The sequence below is a fragment of the Anomaloglossus baeobatrachus genome, chromosome 1, assembly GCF_048569485.1.
Source record: "Anomaloglossus baeobatrachus isolate aAnoBae1 chromosome 1, aAnoBae1.hap1, whole genome shotgun sequence".
Lineage (NCBI taxonomy): Eukaryota > Metazoa > Chordata > Amphibia > Anura > Aromobatidae > Anomaloglossus > Anomaloglossus baeobatrachus.
In genome coordinates, this window is record NC_134353.1 from 505,371,507 (window position 1) to 505,397,379 (window position 25,873).

Here is a 25,873-nt window from a genome sequence, read left to right on the forward strand (position 1 = left end):
ATTTACAAAGCTTTAAATTACCTGCTTAAATTATTCTCTATGTACTGCTACATTTACCTCCAAAAGAAAGCAGACACCCCCTAATATTACATTTACCAGATCCCAAACACTTAGAGGTGGCAAGTGAATGGGCTCTCACATACAAACTGCGTTGCTGTCAGGTCCCCCTGAGTTCTACAGCAGTTGGCTCCTCCTGGTGACTGGAAGCAGTATCACTTGTGCAGAGTGTTACTTGAATACAATCTGTTTGTGAGAGCAGCAGTGCAACACAGCTGTAATGGTGAGGGACCTGACAGCGACACAGATCTCTGTGGGAGAGCCCATCCACCATCGGCACATGCCAACTGTAATGGGGTCTGGTGAATGCAATTTTTTTTGTGAGGGAGTGTTTCTTTCTTTTGGGGGTGTCTGCATTAATTTTCAATTATTGAGATAACTGGTGGGTGTGGGTCAAACCAGTGAAAACACAAAATTTCCAGCAACGGTAAAAAAAAGTCTTTGCGGATATTTACACCTAGTGGTGTTCTGTTCTTGAATGCATCCATCCACCAAGTTTCCCTATTAGTTAGTTTGCGTTGAATATCTCGCTCATGAACTGGTGGCATCACACGTTCAATACCTATAACTCAAAAATCAATGCTGTTACCATGTGTGTGTTTTAATAAAGTACTTAGTAATAGGGTGGCACGGTGGCTCAGTGGTTAGCACTGCAGTCTTGCAGCGCTGGGGTCTTGGGTTCAAATCCCACCAAGGACAATATCTGCAAGTACTTTGAATGTTGTTTGTGTGGGTTTCCTCGGGTAGTCCGGTTTCCTCCCACACTTTAAAGACATACAGATAGGGACTTTAGATTGTGAGCCCCAATTGGAATTAATTTTACTTCTGGATTAAAAGGTGGTAACAAATGTAACAGAATCTTTACAATTGTCAGTTTTACTTTGGTTACTTTCTCTGAATATGTCATTATGGCTTTTGCCATTAACAGAGTCTGCTCGGTCCAGCAACCAGCCAGCATAATTCCTCTGTGCCAATCTGTCCTTGATGGCTTTTTTTTGCTCTATCATAGCAGAAATCCAAAGTACAATTTCTTTTGCACCTGATTAATTCTCCGACAGGAATATTTTTCCAGCACTTGTTTGGAATAGCATTAGTCCTCAGATAAGATAGAATTAGTGAGTTTTCCTTCTGAAGGATGAGATAGTAATTCTTTGTTGAGTCTAATGTCAACGTCACAACAAGAAAATTAACTCTTTGTAAACCAACTTCATATATGAATTTTAAATTCATATTGTTGTTAAACTGAAAAAATTGTGGCACCAATCACTCTGGTCCATCCCATATCAGGAGTAGGTCATCAATATAACAACCAAACCACCCGATATGGGAGGAGAAGGGATTGGTGTCAGAAAAAAACTAAAACAATTTCCTATTATGCCATGTACAATTTAGCTATCGCAGGGGAGAAGCCCATTTTCATAGCTGCTCCACATTTTTGAAGGAAGAATTGCTTATTGAACAAAAAATAATTACCGTATGTTTTGAAAGAAATTCCATTATCATAATCAAAAACTCTTGCACAGCATTGGAATAATCACATTTCTGTAAATGTCTAGACAAAAGTTGCAAAGACAAATCATCATTTAATAGAGATGGATATAATTCTACTACATTCAGTGTCACCCACATACTCTTGTCTGGCAATAAGTACGATCTAATGACACAATAAGATGTTTGGTGTCCTTAATAAAACCTGACAAATTAGACACAAGAGACTGTAGATGGAGATCCATCCAGGAGCTTAATCCTTCCCCCAGACTGCCAATTCCTGCTACAATGGGACAGAAAGGGGGAGGAAAGAGTGCCTTGTGGATCTTTGGCAAGGAATGCAACACTGGGATTATCGGATGCTGTACAAACAAATTAGACATTTTCTCTGTAAATACATCTAAAATGACAACTTCTGACAATATTTTTTTAATTTTCAATTGAAAAACAATGTTGGATTTTCATTTATCCGCATATAAATCTCATTATAGTCCAGCATCAACATATTCTGTTTTAGATACAATCCTACTGTTAACAAAACTACAGCTCCGCCTTTGTCAGCTTTTCTAATGATTAAATCTGCATTGGCCTTTAGTTCTTCTAAAGCTTCTCTTTCTGATTTATCCAGATTTGATCTTTTAAATTTAAGTTTTCTTCAATAATTTCTTAAAATATATCTAGGAGAGCTGGTCGTATATAAAAAAAATATACCCCTACAAAAACACATTAAAGTGCTCGACAGAGCCCAAAGACCATTCTGACGATGTCGGCAGTGAGGACTTCAAATAATGGCGCCAAGAGTCCGCGTGTGCGCAGATGGAGCTCTTGGCTCAAGATCTCATCTGCACACGCGCCGCCTCCGGGCACCATTTCTTTGAAGCCCTCACCGCTGACTTCTTCAGAATAGCCTGTAGCAGAGGCTGGACAGAGCAGAGGCTGGACAGAGCAGAGGCTGGACAGAGCAGAGGCAGGACAGAGCAGAGGCAGGACAGAGCAGAGGCAGGACAGAGCAGAGGCAGGACAGAGCAGAGGCAGGACAGAGCAGAGGCAGGACAGAGCAGAGGCAGGACAGAGCAGAGGCAGGACAGAGCAGAGGCAGGACAGAGCAGAGGCACGGCAGAGCAGCGCCAGGACAGAGCAGCGCCAGGACAGAGCAGCGCCAGGACAGAGCAGCGCCAGGACAGAGCAGCGCCTGCAGCCCCAGCACAGACCCCATTTATATTTTTTACCTTTTTTCCCCCCCACTAAATTTGGGGTGCATCTAATAATCCGGTGCGTCTTCTAAAACAAAAAAATATGGTATAATGATTGGAGGACATAGCTGGCCATTGACTTTATATTATACCTAGTAAACAACATATAGGGCTTGCTAGGGTCATACTCAAACTACGCTGAGCGGGGGGAATATCACTTGTGTTTCCTTATTAGGGTGACAATCTCAGCGGCCAGGTAGGGACACCCCTAGGCCCACCACATGTCACAGAGTAGTAGGTCTATTTCCTCAGATTTATCCTGATCTATACTAATCTTATTAAAGTATTGATCTATACCAATCTTATTAAAATATTGATCTGTTGAATTCCATGTTTTGACATGAAAAATAAAAAATAAATAAATTCTTATAAGTTTCACTCCATACTGCCAAAGCCCATTTTCACCTTCCTGGTAGAGCCAAATTTTACAATTCTGACCAGGGTCACTTTATGTGATAATAACTCTGGAATGCTTCAACAGAGACAAGTGATCCAGAGAATGTTAGTTCCTTGTACTTCCTGTTAGTGGTAACTTTAGGTTAAAATAAATTAACGTTTGTGAAAATATTGGAATTTTGCAGAAAATTCAGAAAATGATTTTAGGCCCTGTGCGCACTTGCCGTTTTTTGCGCGGATTTCCTGCAGTTTTGCTGCATGTTTCGCTACAGAAAATGTTCAAAACATCTCTGCAGTGAATCACCAGCAAAACCTATGGGAAAAAAAAAATGCTGTGCGCACTAGGCGGATTTTGACAGCTGCATGTTTTGCTGCGGGATTCCCGCAGCAAAAACAATTGCATGTCACTTCTTTTCCGCACGTCGCTGCGGGATTTCACTCCATTGACTGCAATGTAATCGTGAAATCCCGCAGGGAATAACGCAGGCAGCAAATTTTGTGCGGTTCATTGCGTTTTCCTCAGTTATTCCCTCCGGTATTTCGCGGTTTACCTGCGGTAATGTACATTGCTTGCCTGAGGTTTGCAGGGAAGTGATGTCATTATGCCAGGAAGAGGAAGCGGAGCAGAGAGTAAAAACACACACACACACACACACACACCACAGACATCAGACATCACAGACATAGAACACAGACACAGACATATAGAATACACATAGAAAGCAAACGGAAATCTAGAAAACAAAACACATGGGCTCCGCTGTATTTTTACCTTCAGCCGAGGTAAGCACACAGCGGCGGCCCGGTATTCTCAGGCTGGGGAGAGCGAGGGGCAGGGTTAATGTCCCCCGCCTCCCTCCCACCTCCCGCAGCCGAGAATATCAGCCGCAGCTGCCCCGGAACTGTCGCATGCATTATGCGGCAGTACCGGAGTGTCCCCGGCTCTTCTAGATGCCGTGATGCAGTGCCGATCCAGGTAATAAGGAGTTAATGGCGGCGGATCACCGCCATTAAGTCCAGGCTTGATCATGGCAGCGTCTATGTGACAGCTGACATGATCAACCCGTACGTAAAGTGAAAAAAAAAAAAAAAAAAAAAAAAAAAAAAAAAAAAAATCACACACCGAATAATACTTTATTTTAAATAAAAACACCAAAAAGCCTCGTTCACCCGTTTAACCCCCCCGAAACAAAGCTCCGGCGTAATCCACAGCTCCGGCGTAATCCACAGCTCCTGCGCTGCTTACATCCAGCCGCGACTGACACACAGCGCTGAATGCAGCCTCGCAGCGAGACAGCAGAGGTAACCACAGGGCATTTCCCACGGCCGGTAATGTGAACTCACTGCCGACCGTGAGAAATGCAGCGATCTGTCCTCTATCTATCCCTCTATCTATTCTTCTGTCTATTTATTTATCTATCAGAAGGAAATGATTTATTTTTTTTTTTCAATGTGCTTTATTGCATTGAATGCAATAAAACACATGTACCAAACCGCACGCGGCAATACCGCGAACAATACCGCGGTAAAACTGCAGCAAACCGCATGCGGTTTGCCGCGTTTTTTTACCCAGGGTGCGGTAATCTTTCAGTGCCTGCGGAATTTTCTTGAGAAAATTCCATTTTCCAGTGCGCACATTGCCTTAAGGGCATAAAAACTACAAGCTTGAAAATTGCACAGTTATGTTACACAAAACAGTTAAACAGCATTTCCCAAATGTTTACTTTACATCGGCACCATTTTTTTTTTTTTTTTTTTTTAAAAAAAAACATTAGAAGGGTTAAAAGATTATCAGCAAGTTCTCATTGTTCCAACAAAATTTACAAAACCGATTGTTTTTAATGACTACATTATATTTAAAGTGACATTGAGGGGCGTAGGTGACAGAAAATACCCAAAAGTGACACCATTCTAAAATTTGAACCCGGCAAAGTGCTCAAAATCACATTCAAGAAGTTTAATAACTCTTTAGGTGCCTCACAGGAATTAGAGCAATGTAGAAGAAAAAACTAAAATTTTACTTTTTCCCCTTTATAACTTTTTTCCCACAAAAGTATTGCTTTAGCTTCAAAATTTTGAATTTTAATAAGCACCATTTGTATTTTGGAACACAAAATTGGCTGAAATAGAAAGCGGACACCATGTTGTATTTGTTGAGCCCCTAATGTGCCTAAACAGTAAAAAAAACACCTACAAGTGACCCCATTTTGGAAATTACACACCTAATGGAATTTATCTAGCGGTGTGGTGAGAATTTTAACCCACAGGTGTTTCACAGAATTTTATAATTTAGAATTTTATAATTTTCCTCCACAAGCATGTTGCTTTTGCCTCAAATGTTTAATTTCCACAAGGTTAATAGGAGAAAATGGACCATACAATTTATTGTGCAATTTCTCCTGAGTACACCGATACTCCACATGTGGTTGAAAACTTCTGTTTGGGAACACGGCAGAGCTCAGAAGGGAAGAAGCCCTATTATTGGCTGAGGCCTGAAACACACATCCGTGAAACACGTGCGTGTTTGGTCCGTTTCCGTATATACTGGAGACACGGCCAAACGTGCACCAATGTTATTGTATGATAAAAGCTCCACGTGCGTTTTTGATGCATGTCCGTTTGTCCGTGTCTGTGATCCGTACCTGTGTGCGTTTTGCACGGAAGCATGTCAGTTTTCTGCACGCAACAAGCAGCACGGACCCAATGAAAGTCAATGGGTCTGTGTGCACGTCCGAGTGACACGGACGCATCTCTGTTTGCTCCCTGTACGTTTTGTGCTTTTTTCATGTGATGTCGGTCTTTTTTCTTTTTCTGTTTCGTTCTCTCCCTCAGTCCGTCGGTCGGTCTCTATGTCTTATCTGTCCCTCTCGCTGTCTGTCGGTCAGTTCCCCCCCTCTCTCATACTTACACTTCCCCGATCTCCGGCGCGGCGCTGCAAAGCTCTTATAAAAACTCCGGCGGCTTTTACTATTATGAAAAAGCCGGCCGCCCATTAATCAATCTCGTATTCCCTGCTTTCCCCGCCCACCGGCGCCTGTGATTGGTTGCAGTCACACACGCCCACCACGCTGAGTGACAGCTGTCTCACTGCAGCCAATCACAGCAGCCGGTGGGCGTGTCTATACTGTGCAGTAAAATAAATAAATAAATAAATAAATAATTAAAAAAAAACGGTGTGCGGTACCCCCCATTTTAATACCAGCCAGATAAAGCCATACGGCTGAAGGCTGGTATTCTCAGGATGGGGAGCTCCACGTTATGGGGAGCCCCCCAGCCTAACAATATCAGTCAGCAGCCGCCCAGAATTGCCGCATACATCATATGCGACAGTTCTGGGACTGTACCCGGCTCTTCCCGATTTGCCCTGGTGCGTTGGCAAATCGGGGTAATAAGGAGTTATTGGCAGCCCATAGCTGCCAATAAGTCCTAGATTAATCATGTCAGGCGTCTCCCCGAGATACCTTCCATGATTAATCTGTAAGTGACAGTTAAAACACACACACACCTGAAAAAATAATTTATTAGAAATTAAACACACTAACAAAGTCCCTCATCACCAATTTATTAACCCCGACAAAGCCCTCCATGTCCGGCGTAATCCACGGACCTCCAGCGTCGCTTCCAGCTCTGCTGCATACAGGTGACAGGAGCAGCAGAATACACTGCCGCCCTTGTCACCTCCACGCAGCAAATGAGGTGAGTAGCGCGATCAGCTGCTGTCAGTCAGGTAACTCGCGGCCACCGCTGGATCCAGCAGTGGCCGCGGGTAACCTCAGTGACAGCTCAGCTGATCGCGCTACTCACCTTAGTTGCTGTGTGCAGCTGACCGGAGCGGCGGTGAGTAGCGCGATCAGCTGAGCTGTCACTGAGGTTACCCGCGGCCACCGCTGCATCCACCGCTGGATCCAGTGACAGCTCAGCTGATCTCGCGGCTGTCTTCATTAGCTGCGTGGGAGGTGACAGGAGCGGCGGTGTCTTCTGCAGCTCCGGTCACCTCCATGCAGCAGAGCTGGATGCGACGCTGGAGGTCCGTGGATTACGCCGGACATGGAGGGCTTTGTCGGGGTTAATAAATTGGTGATGAGGGACTTTGTTAGTGTTTTTTATTTCTAATAAATTATTTTTTCTTCGGGTATGTGTGTGTGTGTTTTTTAACAGTCAGTTGGTAAACGGCGTAGCGGCAAAAAAATTCCAAATGCTAAAATTACATTTTTTGGTTGGCACAAATTTTGTGCAAAATGCAATAACAGGCGATCAAAACGTAGCATCTGCGCAAAAATGGTACCGTTAAAAATTTCAGCTCGAGACGCAAACAATAAGCAGTCACTGAACAATAGATCCTGAAAAATTAGAAAGCTACGGGTCGCGGAAAATGTTGCAAAATGTATGGCACTTTTTTCAGACAAGCTTCTGATTTTTTTTTAACCCCTTAGATAAAAATAAACCTATTCAGATTTGGTGTCTACGAACTCGCACCAACCTCAGACATCACACTGACATATCAGTTTTACCAAATAGTGAACACCGTGAATAAAATATCTGAAAACCAATAGTGCAATTGCACTTTTTTTTTTGCAATTTTTCCGCATTTGGAATTAATTTGCTGTTTTCTAGTATACTATCTGGTAAAACTCATGGTTTTATTTAAAAGTACAACTTGTTCTGCAAAAAACGAGCCCTCACATGACCATATTGACTAAAAAAAACAAAAACAAAAAAAAATAAAATCAGAAAGTTACGTCTCTTGGAAGAAGAATGGCGAAAAAAAACCCCCACAGAAAGCACAAAATTGTTCGGTCGTGAAGGGGTTAAGATTGAAGCCCCATTTTTTTTAATAGATTGCATCACTGTATTCTGATAGCTATTGCTATTTTATTTTTTTGCTGATGCAGCTGAATGGTGGCTTGTTTTTTTCTGGACAAGATGCTCTTTCAGGAACACCAAATTTAATTTACACTTGCGTTTTTGTTTTATCCCACCTTTTTTCTGGTGGTTTGATGAAAAAGTCTAATTTCTGCCACTTTTTGTTCACTGAAATGACTAATTAGTGTGAAAGATTTATAGATTGGGCCTTTCCAGACAATGAGATACCAAATATGTGTACTTTTTTGGGTTATTTTTGTTTTTACATAAATATGTGTGTTTATTTGTATCATGTGTATATGTTATTTTTGGGGGCTACTTTTAAAAATGTTTACAATTTTTTTTTTTTGTTTAGTCCTCTTATGGGACATGAACTTTTATTAGTCTGATTGCTTGTGTAATGCACTGCCATGCAAAAACATGACAAAGCATTACACTTGTCAGTGTAACACTGACAGAACGCCTCTTAGATCATGGTCTTGGCACAGTCTTAACAGGCCACCGTAGCCAGGTAACCTGGAGGTCATTTGACCTCGCGTTACGATGGCAATGATCCAGACACTGTGATCATGTTGTGGGTGTCCCGAACGGGTGGGAGAGGGTGTGCACGCCCTCTCCCAGCCTTCTAAATGGTGCGTGGCATCTAGGAGGTTAAACAGCCAGGAACGGTGTGGGCACCGGCTCTAGCTGTGACAGACGAAGCTCAGCTATACCACTTAAGCAGAGCTCATTACAGAAATGGCGCATGAGCAACCCCTGTGCCCGCACGATTGCCAGGACAAACCAGTACAACCTTTTGCTGGAATGCACTGCCAAATAGGATGTACTGGTATGTTCAATGTTGGGAAGGGGTTAAAATATATCTACTAAAGTATGTTTTTAGGGATTTTGTCCTGTTAGCCTTAAATCAATAGTGGTCACAAACAGACTCACTTTGATTCTCATACACTAATAAAATTCTTGAAGTGATTAAAAAGTTAGTACCTGGAGAAACTGCATACACATCAAAATCCTTGATCCCCTCAGTCTTCAGTAGTTCCTCATCAATTACAAAGTTTCCTGTATAATCCTTTGGCTTCGTCAAAATGGAGTAAGCAGCATCAGCAATGATGTCAGTGGTCCTACATTGCTTGTCCACTCCAGATCCTCCCAGCATATCCATAGCAGCTGTATGTATAGCTGTGAAAAGAAACCACAATAAACAAATGTTCTAAACGCACACACACACACACACACACACACACACTATATATATGCGGCAACCACCGCCGCGACAGTGCACCTGCTGGACAGGCAACCTGCTGCTCCACAGCACCCATACTGCAAGGATTAGTCCCCATGACCACAGCCCACACAGCCCACACAGCCCGACCGGTACAAAAGCCACAGCAACAATGCCCAACACAGGACACCAAACACCTAGTGAAGGGAGTGGGCTTCATACAGTCTGATCAGAATGTTAAACTAAAGAACCTCCTGAATTTAAAGAATCTTGGCTGGCTGCAAAAAACATTTACAAGCTGTGATACTTGCCAAAGGGGTGCTACTATGTACTAACCATACAGGGTGTCAAAACATTTGCATCGGCAAATTTTCTTTTTTTGTTAATTTTAAAATTTAAAAGATGAAAATTTTTTTTTGCCTAAAATACAAAAGGAAATGTATCATTTTTAACGTTATGCCTTTTAGAGATCATTTCACCTTCAAACTTGCTTAATTGTTCATGATAGCAGTTGATGAGGGGTGCCCAACCTTTTACATGCCCCTGTATACACACACATACAGTAGAGTACAGAAGTTTTAAGAAGGTGTGGAAAAAACGCTAAAAAGAAGGAATGCTTTCAAATATAGACGTGTTAATTGATAAAAAATAAACTATCAACAAAATGGAAAGGGAATGAACAAAAGAGAAATCTAAATCAATATTTGGTGTAACTGCTCTTTGCCTTCAAAACAGCATCAATTCATCTAGGTACACTTACAAAGATTTTGGAGGAACTTGGAAGGCAAGTTGCTCCAAACATCATGGAGAACTAACAACAGATCTGAAAGAATCCTTCTGTCTTAGTGTAATCCCAGACAGACTCAATAATAAATATTAAAATAATTAAAATCAGGGCCCATCACTTAAAAAAACGCCAACACTGCAAGAAAATGAGGCCAATTCTGTCTTTCATTTAATGTCAGTACAAGGGAATTATACAAATTGTGAGGAGAGAGGTGTTTAGGCCTCAGTTTAAAAAGATTGAAACTCGTTAAGAGGGCATCCACTTGACTTGTCTTGCAGATGCCCCCTTGTAAATCAACATGCTGCACATAAAATAATAAAAATTGGAAGATACCTCATAGTTATTTCTTCCTTACTCTGTCCATATAAATAGATGAATGTATTGCTGTGGAAGCACTAACCTAATATACTGTACGCTGTACAGCAACCCTAAAGGTAAAAAAACAAAATCTTTGAGTGTTCTACTTATTTACTGGATGTAAAAAGGACGCTGCAATGCTTCTCTTTCCATATAAATAATCAGGTAGCTCCTCTGTTACAAAGACGGGAGAAGGTCTTCAAAAAGGAGACACCCTCTAAAAGACAGACATATAATGTCCTCTAACTATTACGGCTGGTGCTCAGTACTCGCAGGTAATATTTACAGTTGAAACAAGTTTGATTGCATGCTAAATGTCCAATCAAGAGTTAATGCTAAAGCAATAATACATTTCGGTCAAATATTGAAAGGAATTGATATTTTTAAAATGTCTTCTACAAAAACAAAAAAAAAAAAAAAAAAAAAAAAAAAAAAAGAGATTAAGGTTAATTTTATTCTATATATTAAAACAGAAGTCCATAAATAAATCAATCCACATTATGTATTTTAATACATACATGGCCTCTAGTTTCTGAATGGGTAGAACATTATTATCTATATATATATAATTGCCTTAGTCTGTCTGTCTGTCTGTCTGTCTGTCTGTCATGCTCCGAAATTGTGTCCTTACGGTGACACAAAGCTGATTGGCCGCTGGGCTCGCCATGGCCCCGCCCCCCCACACGGATTGGCCTCTCGCCCCGGCTCTCTGCAGGCCCCGCCCCCTCACGCAATGCACGCTCGCTCTGGCCCAACTGACACGGAGCCGCGACTCCCAGGTGAGTACACACACACATCAGATCACACTCACTCTCACACTCACTCTCACACACACCTCACACATCACATCCACACACTCACAACATCCTGGGATATCGCTTGCTTCTACACCGGCTCCGTCAGGATCCCGGCAGCGCCACACATAACCTTGCGATGCTGGGATCTTGACGGAGGCCGTGAAAGCTGGTAACCATTATACACATCGGGTAACTAAGGTCCCTTAGTTACCCGATGTGTATCATAGTTACCAGTGTACACCGACTCACACTCACTCTCACACATCACATCGCATCCACAAATCAAGGTCCTGCAGCGGCGGAAAATACAGACACATAACAGCACACACACATAACAGCACACACATACACACACACAAATCAGATCACACTCACTCTCACACACACATCACATCGCATCCACATACTCACAACATCCTGGGATATCGCTTGCTTCTCGGCGGAGATACTGTGCTGTTAGCTTCCAGGACCTGCCGGAGGATCACATGGCCAGAAGCATGTGATATCCCCGGATGTTGTGAGTATAAGCGCGTATGTGCGATATCATCAGTGTCTGTGTGAGTGGATGCGATCGGGTGTGAGTGGATGCGATCGGGTGTGTGTGAGTGGATGCGATCGGGTGTGTGTGAGTGGATGCGATCGGGTGTGTGTGAGTGGATGCGATCGGGTGTGTGTGAGTGGATGCGATCGTGTGTGTGTGTGAGTGGATGCGATCGGGTGTGTGAGTGTCGGCAGAGGAGCACGGCGTGCTGGAGGAGGCTGGGAGCAGAGAGGCTGATCATGGGGAAGGCTGGGAGGAGAGAGGCTGATGCTGGGGGAGGCTGGGAGGGGGAGGCTGGGACGAGGGAGGCTGATGCTGGTGGAGGCTGATGCTTGGGGAGGCTGGAAGGAGAGAGGCTAATGCTGGTGGAGGCTGATGCTTGGGGAGGCTGATGCTGGGGGAGACTGGGAGGGGAAGGCTGATGCTGAGGGAGGCTGGGAGGAAGGAGGCTGGGAGGAGAGAGAGGCTGATCCTGGGGAAGGCTGGGAACGGGAGGCTGATGCTGAGGGAGGCTGGAAGGAGAGAGGCTGATGCTGGGGGAGGCTGGAAGGAGAGAGGCTGATGCTGGTGGAGGCTGATGCTTGGGGAGGCTGATGCTGGGGGAGACGGAGCGGAAGGCTGATGCTGAGGGAGGCTGGGAGGACGGAGGCTGGGAGGAGAGAGGCTGATCCTGGGGAAGGCTGGGAGAGGGAGGCTGATGCTGGAGGAGGCTGGAAGGAGAGAGGCTGATGCTTGCGGAGGCTGATGCTGGGGGAGGCTGGAAGGAGAGAGGCTGATGCTGGTGGAAGCTGATGCTTGGGGAGGCTGGGAGAGGGAGGCTGATGCTGAGGGAGGCTGGGAGGAGGGAGGCTGGGAGAGGTAGGCTGAGAGAAGAGAGGCTGATGCGCACACACACCCACGCGCGCACTGCACAACACACCACACACACACACTGGGAACCACAAACAACTGCCCTACACAGACACCCACACACACAGACAACGCTGCACACACACAACACCCAACACACAAACACCGCGGCACACACAAATATACGCACATACCGCACAACACACACATTGCACAAAACATACCTCCCCCCAAAACACACCACACACACACAAACCGCGCAACACACACACAACGCTACAGACACACAGCGCTCCACAAACAATGCAACACACGCAACACACATACAACACCGCTCTCACCCCCCGTCACACCCAGACAACACCCAGAACATGTACAGCACCTACACAAACACTTGGTAACTACACACAACAACATCTCTATATATATATATATATATATATATATATATATATATATATATATATATATATATATATATATATATATATATATATATATATATATATATATATATATATAACAAAAATCATACATGAACTACACAATACGTAAATTCTAGAATACCCGATGTGTAGAATCGGGCCACCTTCTAGTCTAGTATAAAATTATCATAATAACCTTAGGCTTCTGAAATGTTATCAAATGTATGCATATTTATACATAACTTGTAACCAGTGATGGCCAGCCATTATGAGAAGCTTGTATCATGTTCAATAAACATGTCCTTACAGGAAAACAGTTATGTTACATAGTTACATAGATTGAAAAAAGACCTAGGTCCATCTAGTTCAACCTTCCTCCCCCAATTCTACATTTTGTCATTAAGTCATTTATAACCAACAATGTTGTGTGTAGTGAGGAAATCATCCAGCCCTTTTTTAACAGCTGTTATAGTATCTGCCATTACTACCTCTTGTGGTAGGGCATTCCACAGTCTGACTGCTCTAACTGTAAAGAACCCTTTCCTATTTAGCTGTCGGAATCTCTTTTCTTCCACTCGCAGTGAGTGTCCCCTGGTCCTTAGTATTGTCTTTGGAAGAAATAAGTCATGTGCCAGTCCTTTATATTGACCTCACATGTATTTATACATATACATGAGATCTCCTTTAAGACGTCTTTTTTCTAATCTAAACATATGTAACTTTTCCAACCTGTCATCATATGTGAGGCCTTCTATTCCTTGTAGTAGTCTAGTTAGCCGCCTTTGAACTGACTCTAACTTCTGAATGTCCTTTTTAAAGTGTGGAGCCTAAAGCTGGATCCCATATTCCAGATGTGGCCTTACAAGTGATTTATAGAGGGGTAACAATACGTTGGGATCACGGGATCTAATCTCTCTTTTTATACACCCTAAAATCTTGTTTGCTTTAGCAGCTGCTGCTTGACATTGAGTGCTGCTGCTCAGCTTATTTGTAATGAGAATACCCAAGTCCTTCTCCTGTTCTGTAGTCCCGAGTTTACTTCCATTTAATGTATATGCAGCTATAGGATTACCCCGTCCTAGGTGCATTACTTTACATTTATCAATATTAAATCTCATTTGCCAAGCACTGCCCATTCCAACATCTTATCCTGATGGTTTTGTAATATTGTACTATCATGGTCAGTTTTTAATATCCTACATAGTTTGGTGTTATCAGCAAAGACTGACACTTTACTATTAGTCCCAGCCACAAGATCATTAATAAAGAGATTAAAAAGATGTTAGATGGAGGTGTTTCCAGAACAATGAAATGCCTATATTTAACCTTGGAAGGCTCAGTGCATTTAACTGCTTTTTATTTCACACTGTATTGTGCTTCAGTTTTGTACATGACAGAAAGAAGTGTTACATAACAGACTGTTCTCGTCTAAATGCAGAATTTGATGGACATACTGGGACGCTGCCTTCATATTATGACATTTAAATCTGGGTAATAATAGCAAGACGGATCTTTATCATATAAAGAAGCTCTGCTAATTCCACAAGCAGAAAGTGAACAGAATTAGTACAGAAACTAATTAGATTTATGGTTTAATGCTAAAAGCAGCAGAGATCCTTAGTGTATGGTCAGACGGTATGACGGGTGCAGTGGCAGCGAGTCAAAGGCTCCATCAACCCATGGCAAGCCAATAGCTGCATGGTTGTAAAAGAAAATGGTGGGCAAATGCCCATCGCAGTGGGTAGAGCTTTGGCCACACTGCCAACTCACTGTCTGGCTCTATACGTACTCACTAATGACATAAGGATAACAAATCTCACCTGTTTTTGGCCACAAAGCATTGACAGCAATTTCTCCTTTAAATTCTTCAGACATGCCAAGAACACACATGGACATTCCATACTTTGCAATAGTATATGCTGAAACACAAAAACAACTTGTTCACATATAGAGCAGATCAAGCATTTTTCTCTACATACAGTGCCTACAAGTAGTATTCAACCCCCTGCAGATTTAGCAGGTTTACACATTCGGAATTAACTTGGCATTGTGACATTTGGACTGTAGATCAGCCTGGAAGTGTGAAATGCACTGCAGCAAAAAAGAATGTTATTTCTTTTTTTATTTTTTTTTTTAAATTGTGAAAAGTTTATTCAGAGGGTCATTTATTATTCAACCCCTCAAACCACCAGAATTCTGTTTGGTTCCCCTAAAGTATTAAGAAGTATTTCAGGCACAAAGAACAATGAGCTTCACATGTTTGGATTAATTATCTCTTTTTCCAGCCTTTTCTGACTAATTAAGACCCTCCCCAAACTTGTGAACAGCACTCATACTTGGTCAACATGGGAAAGACAAAAGAGCATTCCAAGGCCATCAGAGACAAGATCGTGGAGGGTCTCAAGGCTGGCAAGGGGTACAAAACCCTTTCCAAGGAGTTGGGCCTACCTGTCTCCACTGTTGGGAGCATCATCCAGAAGTGGAAGGCTTATGGAACTACTGTTAGCCTTCCACGGCCTGGACAGCCTTTGAAAGTTTCCACCCGTGCCGAGGCCAGGCTTGTCCGAAGAGTCAAGGCTAACCCAAGGACAAGAAGGAAGGAGCTCCGGGAAGATCTCATGGCAGTGGGGACATTGGTTTCAGTCAATACCATAAGTAACGTACTCCACCGCAATGGTCTCCGTTCCAGACGATCTCGTAAGGTACCTTTACTTTCAAAGCGTCATGTCAAGGCTCGTCTACAGTTTGCTCATGATCACTTGGAGGACTCTGAGACAGACTGGTTCAAGGTTCTCTGGTCTGATGAGACCAAGATCGAGATCTTTGGTGCCAACCACACACGTGACGTTTGGAGACTGGATGGCACTGCATTCGACCCCAAGAATACCATCCCTACAGTCAAGCATGGTGGTGGCAGCATCATGCTGTGGGGCTGTTTCTCAGCCAAGGGGCCTGGCCATCTGGTCCGCATCCATGGGAAGATGGATAGCACGGCCTACCTGGAGATTTTGGCCAAGAACCTCCGCTACTCCATCAAGGATCTTAAGATGGGTCGTCATTTCATCTTCCAACAAGACAACGACCCAAAGCACACAGCCAAGAAAACCAAGGCCTGGTTCAACAGGGAAAAAAATCAAGGTGTTGCAGTGGCCTAGTCAGTTTCCTGACCTTAACCCAATTGAAAAATTGTGGAAGGAGCTCAAGATTAAAGTCCACATGAGACACCCAAAGAACCTAGATAACTTGGAGAAGATCTGCATGGAGGAGTGGGCCAAGATAACTCCAGAGACCTGCGCCGGCCTGATCAGGTCTTATAAAAGACGATTATTAGCTGTAATTGCAAACAAGGGTTATTCCACAAAATATTAAACCTAGGGGTTGAATAATAATTGACCCACACTTATATGTTGAAAATTTATTAAAATTTAACTAAGCAACATAACAACTTGTTGGTTTGTAAGATTTATGCATCTGTTAATAAATCCTGCTCTTGTTTGAAGTTTGCAGGCTCTAACTTATTTGCATCTTATCAAACCTGCTAAATCTGCAGGGGGTTGAATACTACTTGTAGGCACTGTATATTCAATATTTGATTTCAGTTATATTCATAAAGTTTTAGTAGTGACTTTTGACTTGTAAACTGACAGTCCTATAGACAATGAGTGAAGCAGTAGTACATGTGTCTGGCCTCACTCCATTCAAACGTAGGACACAGAACCCTCACTATCTGTACTGGAACCCCTAGTGATCATACATATCACCTATCTTGTTTAATTCATAAATAAAACATAAAGGCCAAGCTCTTTAAGTTTATGGTCTCACACTGTGCCTTAGGCCAATTTCAAAGTAAATGAATGCCTGCATGGTTTTGCAAAGAGAATACCTATTTGAGAGCATAAATCTTCCCATTATATATTAGGAAGCTTAAATCCTCCATGACTTTGGATGTACTGGAACATCCAAGGTTGTGTGGGTGCCTTTGATGTGGGTTCGCAAGCCGAGCCCGCATCTTTCCCTGCACATCGGAGATCCACCTGTAGCTGTTAAACAGTTCAATCCAGCTGTCAAGCTCTGACAAGAAGTTTTAAGAAGCTCCCATCGGCAGTCCCATGACGTGATCGCAGGGCGCTGATGGGTTGTCATGACATGCGGGGGTCAGTTGATGACCCTTGTCTCAGTCATGATGAACTTCCTGTGAATGCTGGCTGTGAACTGTTGTTCATAGGAGATTATCATTTCTGCTTTACAGAGCAGTGTTGATGCCCTGCTCTTTACAGCACAATACATCGGATAATTGCAGTTTTTAAAAATGAGAAAAAGTATAAAAAAAAAAAAATACAATAAAAATCACCATCGGTTTGCCCCAGTGAAAATCTAACAACTTATAAAAGAAACCCCCCCCCACCCCCCAAAAAAAAACAACATTTGGTATCACTGACTTTAAAAATGCCGATCTATGAAAACATAAAATTAATTCAATCGGTAAACAGCATAATGGAAAAAAAAATAAAAATCAAAATGTCAAAATTATGTTTTACTAACAATAAAATGCAATAAGAGGCGATCAAAACATCGCATCTCCCCAAAAATGGTATCAGTGGCGGTGGCCCAATAATTTTTTTTTTCACTTAGCTGTTACAAATGAATTGTCCAGAAGTGGACAACCCCTTTAAGAGTTGAGGCAAATGGAGCCAAAATTAACAACATGCAGTAGAGAGCAGTGAAAGTGTAAGATTTAGACAGCGTTGAACTGCGGGAGACCACCGTGAAGGACGAAGCTGTACGGTGCCATGAAAAAGTATTCATACCCCATGAACTTTTCCACGATACACCCGCAAACTTAAAATGTATTTTATTGGGATTTTATGTCATTCACCAGTACAAAATAGCAAATATTTGTGAAAGTATATTAAAAATGATACATGGTTTTCTACATATTTTAAAAATAGAAATCTGAAAAGGACCATTTTTTGCTGCAATTTCTGTGGCAAGTCTTTAGGGGGACTTTTACAAAATCTGCAACTGAAATGTTTGCCCCATCTCTGTGAGATTGGATGAAGAGTGTCTGTGAACAGCAATTTTCAAGTGTTGTCACAAATTCTCATTCGGATTTAGGCCTGGACTGATATTTAAACACATGAATATGCTTTGATCCAAACCATCCCTTGTCACTCTGGCCATATGTTTAGGCTATGTGCCCACGGGACAACGTACCCGCGGATTAATCTGGATTTTCTAGATAGATACGCAGGTTCTAGCAAGTACAGATACTCCCCATGTTACCCTATGGGATTTGGGGAGTGCTGTATCAATGGTGCGATATGTGAAGCTGCGGAAAATGCTGCGGATTTCCCGCATCTGCACGTAACTGCATGTCAATTATTCATGCGAAAATATCTATGGAATTGCCGCTCCTCCACTATGGAGATAGAGGCCGGGACTTCAGCAGGAATTCTGCACACAAAAAAAAAAAAAAAAAAAAAAAAAAAAAAAAAATGGCACGGTTTCCGTAGGTTTACCGCAACAACTCCGCAGCAATGGATAGCTGCGGATTCCGGGGAGCAGCTGCGGTTCACCTGCGAACAGACCTGCGGCAAAGTCCCGGGATACATTGTCCCGTGGGCACATGGCCTAAAGGGTGCTTTACACGTTGCGACATCGCTAACGATATATCGTCAGGGTCACGTAGTTAGTGAAGCACATCCGGCGCCGTTAGCGACATTGCAGCGTGTGAAACCAAGGAGCGACGATCAACGATCGCAAAAACGTCAAAAATCGTTGACACATCGCTCCTTTTCATAATATCGCTGCTGCTGCAGGTACGATTATGTTAGTCGTTCCTGCGGCACCACATATCGCTGTGTGTGACACCGCAGGAACGACGAACATCTTACCTGCGTTCACCGGAAATGAAGGAAGGAAGGAGGTGGGCGGGATCTTCCGCCCGCTCATCTCTGCCCCTCCGCTTCTATTGGATGGCTGCCGTGGGACGTCGCTGTGACGCCGCACGAACCGCCCCCTTAGAAAGGAGGCGGTTCGCCGGCCAGAGCGACGTCGCCAGGCAGGTAAGTTCGTGTCACGGGTGTAAGCGATGTTGTGTGCCACGGGCAGCGATTTGCTCATGTCGCACAACCGACGGGGGCGGGTACGCTCGCTAGCGATAACGATATTGCAGCGTGTAAAGTACCCTTTAGAATCGTCGGCCTGCTGGAAGATGAACCTATGCCCCAGTCTCAAGTCTTTTGTAGTTTTTAAAAGGTTTCCTCCAGAATTGCTCTGCATTTAGCTCCATCCATCTTCCCATCAAATCTGACCAGCTACCCTGTCCATGCGGAAGAAAAGCTGACACCACCTGTCACTGCCTTCTCTCTGCAATTAGACACCTGTGATAGGATCTGGGCCAGAGTCTCACGTTGCCATCTGAGACTCCCCTTATTAAATGTATTTTCATTTCTTTTGGTACTTCAAGGGTTAATGTCAGTTTTCCTTTCCAGCAGCTTCTCATTACCTCTCCAAAAGTGCTTCCGGTTGGTGACTACTCCCTTCCCCTATATATGGCCACATCTTTCAGTGGAGGGTACTGGTTATTCGGATTCATTCTGAAGCTAGGCCTCAAGGTGGGAAGAGCTGCTGGAGCCCTTGTTGTGTTAAGCGGTGTACATAATTTTTATTTCCCCTATCTGTCATACCTTTCCGTCATGTTGCAGCAGTAGGACTAGCGATCCTCACCTGCTTGGGAAATTGCAGGGCTTCCTAGGGTTTCAGGTATCCTGCTCAGGTTATGTGCAGTATTAGTTTTCCACCACACATTGCATTTTGCCCAAAAAGTTCTACTTTGGTCTCATCTGACCAGAGCACTTTTTTCCCACATGTTAGCTGTGTCCACTACATGGCTTTTTGCAAACGGGACTTCTCACAGCTTCATTAAAATACAGTATGTCTTTCTCCTTGCCACTCTTCCACAAAGTTCAGATTTGTAAAGTACGGTATATAACTAATACTTGTGATGTGGACAGATTCTCCCACCTGAGCTGTGATCTCTGCAGCTTCTCCAGAGTGACCATGAGCCTCTTGGCTGCTTTTCTAATTAGTGCTCTCCTGACTTGGAATCCCAGTTTGGTACATGGCCATGTATTGGTAGGTTTGCAATTGTGCCATACTCCTATTTTTGGATGATGGATTGAACAGTGCTCCGTGAGATGTTTAAAGCTTGTTTTTTTAAACTTAGCTCTGTTTACCCTTTTCCACAGCTTCATGCCTGACCTGTCTGGTGTGTACCTAGGTTTTCTGTAGTTATACTGAGAATAAATGACACACATGTGGACTCAATTTACTAATGTGACTTCAGGAACCACTTGGTCATCAGGATTATATTTGGAGGTATCAGACTACAGGGCAATACAATGAATAGAAATGCTTGTTACAATTTTCAGCTTTAGACTTTTAAAATATTTAGATTTGTTTACACTTCACAAATACTTGGTAATTGGTGTTGTTATATCATAAAAAAACATTGGTTTGAGGGTGTAATTTAAAAAAATGTGGAAACATACAGAGTTTGAATACTTTTTCAAGGCACCAAGTGTTCAGAGTTGCACAGAGTGTAGATATCTACTCTTAAGCCCCCCATTACACATTAGACACATGTCATTCAGATCCGTCGATAACGACAAGTTTGGACTATGTGCACCACCGGACAACTGATGGTCAGGGGAAGTAAAGGATCCAGCACTTCTGATTTCAGACTACCGATCTTTGAGTTCTCCCTTAGATAAGCTAGAATTTTCTAATGACGGCTCTCTCGTAGAGAGCACAGCCGCTTAGAGTTAGCGCTTTTATTTATGGGAGAGAGTTGTCGGACAAATGATGGTTAAGTCAACAGCTAAGTACATTGGGCTTAACTCCTTGCTGGATGATGTTATATTAGCAATAAATTATTGTCCCTATAATGGGGCACAAGAAAGGTAAATCCTCTGATAGATTCGCTCACCTTTTCACCTCTGTGTGAGGCTAGTGGCTCTGTATGTAATGAGAGACTCAGATTAATCTGATACTTACAGCAATCTCCCACTCTAGCACATTAACCCTTATACGAGCAACTGTCTCCACCAGCTTGGCTGCATAACACAAAGAAATCTTATTACCTTGCTAATAAATATGATGCATAAAGTAAAGTTCTATCTGATGGCTGCATATAAATTAATTTGCTCCCCATTTGCGTTTCACTCATTTTCTGTTTATTAGGATATATTAGGAGAATTAATTTCTCAGGTTTGGGATTTAATTTTGGCCAATTTATGGGCGAATTTAATTTCTCGCTATATTTCACGGATCAGCGACTCGCAAAATGGTGTAATGGATTTCCATTAAACATTAAGATGTTATACAGCAGTGATGGCGAACCTATGGCACACGTGCCACCAGGGGCACGCAGAGCCCATTCTGCTGGCACGCGTGCGGTCGCCTGATCCTTCAGCTTTGATCTGCTAGTGCAGTCGCGCCGGCAGATCAAAACTGTTTGGAGCGGAGGAGACATTTCTCCTCGCTCTGACACTCCTCCTCCCCCGGCTGCAGGTGTGTTGCCTAGTAGACGGAGGAGCGTCAGTGAGCGGCACCGGCGTAATGACGTCTTCTGGACGCGTGGGAACTGAGGACCCAGCGGGGGAGCAGGTGCAGGAAGGTGAGTTGTTTGTTGCTTTTTTTTTTTTTTTTTTTTTTTTTTTTTATAACTCGTGTGCGGCTGTGCCAAGGTGGGGATAGGGGGGGCGCCAGCATGGGGTGGGGGAAATGCACATGCCAGCGTGGGGTGGCGGTGGGGGAACGCACATGCCAGCGTGGGGTGGCGGTGGGGGAACGCACATGTGGGGGTGGGGGAACGCACATGTGGGGGTGGGGTGGGGGAACGCACATGCCAGCGTGGGGTGGGGGGGGATGACATGCATGCCAGCATGGGGGGGGGGGATGACATGCATGCCAGCATGAGGGGGTGGGGGGGTGACATGCATGCCAGGATGGGGAACAATGCATGCCAGGATGGGGAACAATGCATGCCAGGATGGGGGAAACATACATGCCAGGATGGGGGAAACATACATGCCAGGATGGGGGAAAGCATACATGCCAGGATGGGGGAAAGCATACATGCCAGGATGGGGGAAAGCATACATGCCAGGATGGGGGAAAGCATACATGCAATGATGGGGGAAAGCATACATGCCAGGATGGAGGAAAGCATACATGCCAGGATGGAGGAAAGCATACATGCCAGGATGGGGGAAAGCATACATGCCAGGATGGGGGAAAGCATACATGCCAGGATGGGGGAAAGCATGCATGCCAGGATGGGGGAAAACATGCATGCCAGGATGGGGAAAACATGCATGCCAGGATGGGGAAAACATGCATGCCAGGATGGGGAAAACATGCATGCCAGGATGGGGAAAACATGCATGCCAGGATGGGGAAAACATGCCACGATAGGGTACATTTACCAGGAAGGGGTACATGCTAGGAAGGGGGACATTTACCTGGATGGGGGTAAATGAACCAGGATTGGGAACATTTACCAGGATGGAGGACATTTACCAGGAATGGGGTACATGCCGGGATGGGGGAACATTTACAAGGATGGGCAATATGTCAGGATGGGGTACATTTACCAGCATGGGGGAACATGCCAGAATAAGGTACATTTGCCAGGATGGAGGACATTTACCAGGATGAGGTATATTTACCAGGATGAGGCCATGATGGGGACAAATATACCAGAATGTAGGAAATATATATCAGGATGGGGGACATGTTTACCAGGAAGTGGCCAGGAAGGGGGACATAACTACATAATAAAGGGGAGGGGAGCAACTCGTACGTCTTTATGGGATTTCAGGATGTTCAAACTATGAAATGCAGATGTGGATTACAGGGTTAAATCTGATTGCATTCCATGCTAAAATCTCTAATATGCTGCAGTTTTTTCCAGAAAGATCAATCCAACTGCTGTGTCTGGAAAGGGCAGGGGCTCAGCTTCAATGTGTGGTAAGCACGAATGAGCGTGATGCCCCCTGCTGAAGAGAAGAGAAGACGGCAAAGGTAAGATTAAAATCAACTATTTACATAATAGGATTGGTTGGCACTTCGGAAAAAAAATTGGGTTTAGGGCTACAGTTTGAGCACTCGGCCTGTAAAAGGTTCGCCATGACTGTTATATAGCATCAGCTCCGCCCCGCCATAGTTTGCACCTCTCAGAAAAGTAAAAAACATAACACGAAGGTAAAATAAACTGTATTCACATGTCCACATTATAAAGTGTATGCTCAGGATAAAATTCAAGGCTTGACTGCGGGTCTCAGAACTGAGACGTCCTCTATTACTCTACATGCTGGCATTTTCATATACTGGACAAAAATATAAAAATGTAACACTTGTTATTGCTCCCATTTTACTTACATGAGCTGAACACAAAAGTTCTAAGACTTTTTCTATGCACACAAAAGGCCTTTTTAGTAAGCACTTCTACTTTGCCGTGATAATCCAACCACCTCAGGTATGGCATATCAAGATGCTGATTAGACAGCATGATGATTGGACAGGTGTGCCTTAAGGGGGCTTTACACGCTACGACATCGCTAATGCGAACTCGTTGGGGTCACGGAATTGGTGACGCACATCCGGCCGCATTAGCGATGCCGTTGCGTGTGACACCGATGACCGATTTTGCATCGTTGCAAAAACGTGCAAAATCGCTCATCGGTGACATGGGGGTCCATTCTCAAAAATAGTTACTGCAGCAGTAACGAGGTTGTTCCTCGTTCCTGCGGCAGCACACATCGCTCCGTGTGACACCGCAGGAACGAGGAAGCTCTCCTTACCTGCCTCCCGGCCGCTATGCGGAAGGAAGGAGGTGGGCGGGATGTTACGTCCCGCTTAGCTACGCCCCTCCGCTGCTATTGGGCGGCCGCTCAGTGACTTCCCTGTGACACCGCACGGACCGCCCCCTTAGAAAGGAGGCGGTTCGCCGGTCACAGCGACGTCGCCGGGCAGGTAAGTATGTGTGACGGGTCTGGGCGATGTTGTGCGGCACGGGCAACGATTTGCCCGTGTCACACAACAGATGGGGGCGGGTACCCACGCTGGCGATATCGGGACAGATAACGCAGCGTGTAAAGCCTGCTTTAGGCTGGCCACGATTACTGCACATTTTAGAATGGCCTTTTATCACGCAGACTTGCAAGTTTTGAGGGAGCGTGTAAATGGCATGCTGACTGCAGGGATGTCCACCAGAGCTGTTACCCGTGAATTGAATGTTCATTTCTCTACTATAAACAGTCTACAAAGGCCTTTCACAGAGTTTGACAGTACATCCAAATGGCCTCACAACCGCAGACCATGTGTAACCCCACCAGCCCAGGACCTCCACATTTTCACCTCCAAGATCATCTGATACCGGCCACCCGGACAGCTGCTGCAACAATCTGTTTGGATATCTGCACAAACGGTCAGAAACTATCTCAGGGAAGCTCATCTGCTGCTCGTCATCTTCATCAGGATCTCCACCTGACTACAGTTTGTCGTAACTGACTTGAGTGGGCAAATGCTCACAGTCAATGGAGTCTGGCACATTGGAGAGGTGTTCTCTTCACGGGTGAATACCGCTTTTTACTGTGCAGGGAACATGGCAGACTGGCAAATGGTGGTCACACCGGATACTGACTGGTTTTCTGACCAGCCTGGACCATCCCCAATACTGTAGAACTGCACATTTTAAAGTGTCCTTTTATTGTGGCCAACCTAAAAAGTGCTTTACACGCTGCAACATCGCTAGCAATCTCGTTAGCGATGTGACACGCCAGATCGCAGATGCTATCTGCCGAGATCGCACTTGTGACCGGCGCTATAAAAACGACCTATGTGCGATCTGGGCAGATCGCATCTGCGATCTGGCGTATCACATCGCTAACGAGATTGCTAGTGATGTCGCAGCGTGTAAAGCACCCTTAAGACACACCTGTGCAATAATCATGCTGTCTAATCAGCATCTTGATATACTACACCTGTGCACTGACTGGCTTATATCGGCAAAAGGAAAGTGATCACTAGCACAGATATAGCTGAATTTGTGAACAATATTTGAGAAAAAAAAGGCCTTTTGTATATTGAAAAAAAAAAAAAGTCCTAGATCTTTGAGTTCGGCTCATGAAAAATGAAAGCAAAAACAAACAAAAGCGTTGCGCTTATATTTTTGTTCAGTATAAAAAAATTCATTTTAGAATTTGAAGAAAAAAAAAAAAAAGTTGACTTTTATGAGCAACGATCAAACGCCAAGGAGTGATAACAAGTCTGCAGGGTTAGCGAATGCCACAACATTGTCTGGTTACAACTTACCACAGTGATTTTTAAACCAGACAGGGTTCAGGTTGAGTGGAGGGCTTAAAGTGAGGATATGTGCTACTTTGCTTCTCTTTAAGTAAGGGATGCAGACCTTTGATCTGAAAGACAAATAAACTTACAAAATATAAATAGGTACTATACAGAGAAATAAATTTATTGCAATGGTGCAACTATAGAAGTTACAGTGGATGACGTAAGTGCAATCGAACAAATACCATTAAAGGGAACATGTCAGCTGATTAGGGCTGAGCGGATCCAGACTGTAGAATCTGGATCTGTGCGGTTTCAATGATATTTGGGTGCCGAACCCGGGCACAGGATTCCGGGTGCACGATCCGGATTCGGCAATTAAAGTAAAAATAAAGAAAATAAGAAATAAGTGAGAGTTTCATACTTACCGAGACTCTGTGTCATGGCGGCACACTGCTTCCGGGTCGCGCATTCACTTCTT

At 43.9% G+C, this 25,873-nt stretch overlaps 1 protein-coding gene across 1 annotated transcript in view; it reads right to left on the reverse strand.

Annotated features, from left to right (window-relative positions):
- The window catches only part of HSDL2 (hydroxysteroid dehydrogenase like 2), a 101,044-nt gene that overhangs the window by 10,087 nt on the left and 65,084 nt on the right, over positions 1-25,873 (reverse strand). The window contains exons 7-9 of the mRNA XM_075338781.1: positions 25,417-25,520; positions 14,856-14,954; positions 9,042-9,236 (exon numbers count right to left, since the gene is read on the reverse strand). Of these exons, the coding sequence (XP_075194896.1) occupies positions 9,042-9,236; positions 14,856-14,954; positions 25,417-25,520 (398 nt within the window). The remainder of the gene's footprint in view (positions 1-9,041; positions 9,237-14,855; positions 14,955-25,416; positions 25,521-25,873) is intronic.